This window comes from Pterocles gutturalis, unplaced genomic scaffold (genome assembly GCF_000699245.1).
Source record: "Pterocles gutturalis isolate BGI_N339 unplaced genomic scaffold, ASM69924v1 scaffold12857, whole genome shotgun sequence".
NCBI lineage: Eukaryota > Metazoa > Chordata > Aves > Pterocliformes > Pteroclidae > Pterocles > Pterocles gutturalis.
In genome coordinates this window covers 1-4294 of record NW_010112878.1, presented here as the reverse complement: position 1 = coordinate 4294, position 4294 = coordinate 1, and the positions used below count along the sequence as shown (strand labels likewise).

The 4294-nt window shown below is 57.4% G+C and overlaps 1 protein-coding gene across 1 annotated transcript; it reads right to left on the bottom strand.

Annotated features, from left to right (window-relative positions):
- Positions 1 to 11: 11 nt before the first annotated feature.
- LOC104462329 (T-cell leukemia homeobox protein 1) lies at positions 12 to 4217 on the bottom strand. Its single transcript, XM_010074236.1, has 2 exons — positions 3976 to 4217; positions 12 to 252 (listed from the first exon to the last, which is right to left on the bottom strand). The coding sequence occupies exons 1-2, from the start codon at positions 4026 to 4028 to the stop codon at positions 30 to 32; spliced, it is 276 nt and encodes a 91-aa protein (XP_010072538.1). The 5' UTR covers positions 4029 to 4217; the 3' UTR covers positions 12 to 29.
- Positions 4218 to 4294: the final 77 nt, after the last annotated feature.

Below are 4294 nucleotides of genomic sequence, written 5' to 3'. Positions count from 1 at the left end.
GGTGCACGTGCCACCAGCGGGTGCCAGCCTTATTCACAAGCGGAGGCAACACTGGTGACACTGGTGATCTTGGTGGCGTCATCAGACCAAGGCTGGAGGTTCTGGAGGGCGAAGAGAGAGGAGTTGTGGACGCAGATGGGGTCGGCTTGGATGGGCTGGTTGATGGTTTTTTGGAAGGCCTCCTGCTGCAGCTGCATGAGGATGCGGTTCGCTTGCTGCCGCTCGGCCTCCCGCTCCTCTGCCGTCTGCCTCCTAGGAGAAAGGGAGCGTTTAGGGGGGCCTGGGGAGCAAAGGAGGGGCATCTCCAGAGGTGAAGGGTTGTGCTGGGTGCTTAGGGCTGGGGGGATAGGAAAAGAGGGTGCCTAGCCAAGGCGTGGTCCCACATCCCCTGCACAAACTGCCAGTGAGTCCCATAAACTGGGGGGTGTAGCTGTCTATCTTACTGGCCCCAGCAAAAATCGCTCTGATCAAAGAGAGCCAGGAGCAGCCCACAGCTCTGGTTTATTTTCTGCCCATGCGAAAAATCCACACAGAGCCAGGGTAACACAGCAGAGTTGCAAAAGGTGCGATTCACTGCAAATGTCCTCTGTGCCCAACGGTGAGACCCAAGCGCACCATGTCCCAGTGGGGAGCACAGAGCAGGACCGAGGTGAGACGCTGCTGTCAGTGCCACGCGGCTGGGGGACACGTCACCCCAGGCATCCCTTTCCCTGTACCTCAGCCTGCCATCTCCTCTGCTGGGCTGCGGTGGCTGGCTGACAAGAGTCTGGATGAAGACAGAGATATTTTTAAGAACAGGTTGGACATGCGTCTGGAATGACAGCGGCAGAGCTAATCCTGCCGAGGGGGATTGAGGGTGGACACAGCAGCCCTCTCCAGTACTGGCAGGGTCCCAGCTCCAGGCTGTCTGGGAGAAGGGGGTGGGATAGGTAGGAATGGCCTGAACACACTTAAATCCACAATGAAAATCCACCCCCAGCCTTCCTTGGATGGCAGGTCAGTCTGGAGGCTGCAGCCTGCAATCACCTCTGCTTTTACTTGTGAACATCACCTGGCACTTCCAGTGACTCTGCTGGGAAAACCTGGGGCCAGCTCACAGTGCCAGCACCAGGATGATCCCCAAAGCACCCCTTCCCTCGCTCACACCCCCAGGCCCAACTGACACTCTCCAGGCAGCTTCAGTGGATCAGTGACAGGGGAAATGGCAGCTTTTCAATTTAGCATCTCAGGGGGACACAAGACATCTAACTTTCTTTGTCTGAGGGGATTGAAGTGGCAGCTCCAAGCTCCATGGTGACATCTCAGAGCATGGGGCAGGGGTTCCCTGTCTCCCTGCTGGGGAACCAGTTGAGGGCTGGATGCAGGTGACAAGCCTCTGGGGTACCCAAGTCTCCAGGCATGTGGCTGGGGCTCCTGTTTGGCGAGCAGGTAGCTCAGGGCTCAGTCCCTGCCCTAATCACTGTGTCAACATCTCAAGTCAGACATTCTGGGGAGAGGGGGCTTGGAATGGCACAGGCCCTCCCTGCACAGCCCAGGAGCAGCTCCGTCTCTGCTTTGATGAATATTTAATGACTCCCTGCACAATGAAGAGATGCTCCCGGGAGGAGGGAGAGAGACTCACATCCAGAGCAGTCAGGAGCACGGTGGCTGTGAGCACCCAGCTGGGGTAAAAGGGACCAGGCTCACAAATATTTCCTTGTTCCAAGCAGCTGGCTTGTTTCATGCATTCATGTCAGGTTGAGATTTGCAGGTTCAAATCTGCTTGGGCAGATGAAGGAACTAAACCTTGATGACCACGTCTCAAGTGAGAGCCCAGATCTGGGGCAGGGATCACAAAACTGCTTCACTGCAGCAGAACTGCCCAGGCAAGAGGGGAACTCTCCTCCCCGAGCCTGCATTTATTTAAGCAATCAAATCCCTCAGAGGTCTTAAAGCAACTCTCCTTTCTCAGATACTCGCCGCTGCCTAGCTCAGACTGTGCCTGCAAGTGGCTCCTTCCAGCACCCAGCACTCCAGGCACTGCTTCGAGGCCAGGACATCGAGCACACACCCGGATCTCCAACACAACACTCAACATGCACAAACGCAAAGAAGCAGAGCTTACAAGCCTGTGTCCCTCTGGCTCAGGCTGGTGGGGATTCTCCCATGTCTAATACTATGGCTGAGGTCAGGCTCTAGCCTTTCCCTGCGGCAGAACCAGGATTTGGTTTCTCTTTACCCAAATATTTTTTGTGAAGTGTATGAATAGGTTTGTATACTCTGCTCCTCTGCCAAAGGGGGCTGAACTTAGCCAACAGACGCAAGGAGTATTGAAAGACAGACGGAGATCCAGCCAAGCCGCATTTGCCTCACTTCCTTAGGAAACCAGGTTAGGAGACATAGCTGACCCCGTTCTGCACGCCACGGCACGACTGTTCCTCCTCCAGCTCTCTGCTTCTGGCCAACAGAATCGCTCCAGCTGGAGATTTCCTGGCACTTTGGGGGCTGCTCTTCCATGGGCTCCTTACAAAAGGGCTTGCTAAGGGGGGGATTCACCCACACCCTTGGTTTCAAATTCCTTGTCCCCCATTTCTTATCCAACCCCAGTATCCCCAGGCAATCCCTGTCCCGTTCACCCCCAGGAAGACCTCGGGAAAGCCCTTTCCCCCCACCCTGAAGCAGCTACAGCCTGCCTGCACCCAAGCACCCAGTGCTCAGCACCCAGCAGCACCCCAGTCCTCTGACCTGCCAGGGAGCTGCCCCTTGTCCAGCTCCCCCCCTGCAGTGTGCTGTCCCCAGCCCAGTGCAGGACAGGGCATGCTCCGAGGACTGGGATGCCACTGCCAGGGCCACCTCAGGGAAGCTGCAGCCTGGGAGGGGCAGGGTCACAGCAACAGGGCCTGGAACCCTCTGTGTGAGCCTGGCCTCCTCTTCCCCTCCTGCCTGGTTTTACCGGCACGCCCAGCAGGAGGGAGTGAGGAAAAAAAAAAATAAAGAATATAAAATAAAAAAAGAAAAACCAAAATCCACACCACCAAAAAAAAAAAAAAAAAAAAGACAACGAAGTGCCGTAAACCCTGCAGGGGTGAAAATTTCAGCGTTATGCAGGGCTCAATATGCCGGCAGCCCTGGGTGCAGGATCTGGTCCAATCTGCACTCCCACACCACGGGGGCCCTACCCCATTACCGGGGGTCCCACTGCCTCCGCTGCCATGCACCGACAGGTCCAGCTCCTGATGCCACTCCCCGCCATCACCCAGGGTCTGGCCCCACCAGAGCTTGCTGCTGCCTGGGGACACCCCCCAGGCTGGGCCAGGGCCTCCTGCCCACTGTTGCCGGGGAAAGAGGTGCTGGAGCCGCTGCACGCTGCACACCCACGGTGCACGTGTGTGCATACATGCATTCATCCACGTTGCTCGCATGTACACCTACTTGCACACAGATGCTGTGTGCTTGCACAGTGTACACACACACACAGAATGCACACTGCCTGCACCTACATCCATACACAGATGTCCGGTTTGCACACACACCCACAAGCACACTCACACACAGGCACACGCACTTACACACACCACAGGTGTGCACACCCATGTGCACAGGGCCTTCACACAAAAGCATTTACACATATTGTGCAGAGTTATACACTCATGCCCTGCTTGCACACCCCCCCAGAGGTGTGCACACGCTCACACTGCATGCACACACACGCATGGGCACGTGCACACATGGCCTATACACACACCCCACACACACATTCATACCCACAGGCCCTGCACACATGCGGCTGTGCACACACACGCATTCCCAACACGCGTGTTTACGAACACATTCATATGCACACAGACGCGTGACCCCCCATGTGTGCACTCACAGGGCTCGCACCCCCACATGCGGCAACCGATGCCCTTAGCAGAGCCAGTGGCAGCGGGGCCTGCTCCCCCAGGGCTGCCCTAGCCCCAGCCCCCTGGGTTCGCTGAGCCCCCAGCCCCTCACCTCCACTTGGTGCGCCGGTTCTGGAACCAGGTCTTCACCTGGGCGTCTGTCATCTTGAGGGCCTTGGCCAGGGCAGCGCGCTCGGCCGAGGCCAGGTATTTCTGCCGGTGGAAGCGCTTCTCCAGCTCGCAGATCTGCAGGCGGGTGAAGGAGGTGCGCCGCTTCTTCTTCTTGGGGGGCGTGCGGTTCTGGTAGGGGTGACCTATACGGCGTGTTACAGTGAAGGGTGAGAGGGCCACTGGGGGGGACACGGGAGGAGGGGGGATGAAAGGCAAAGAAGCAAGCAGTGACACATCAGCAGAGGGGTTCCGGCTGCCGG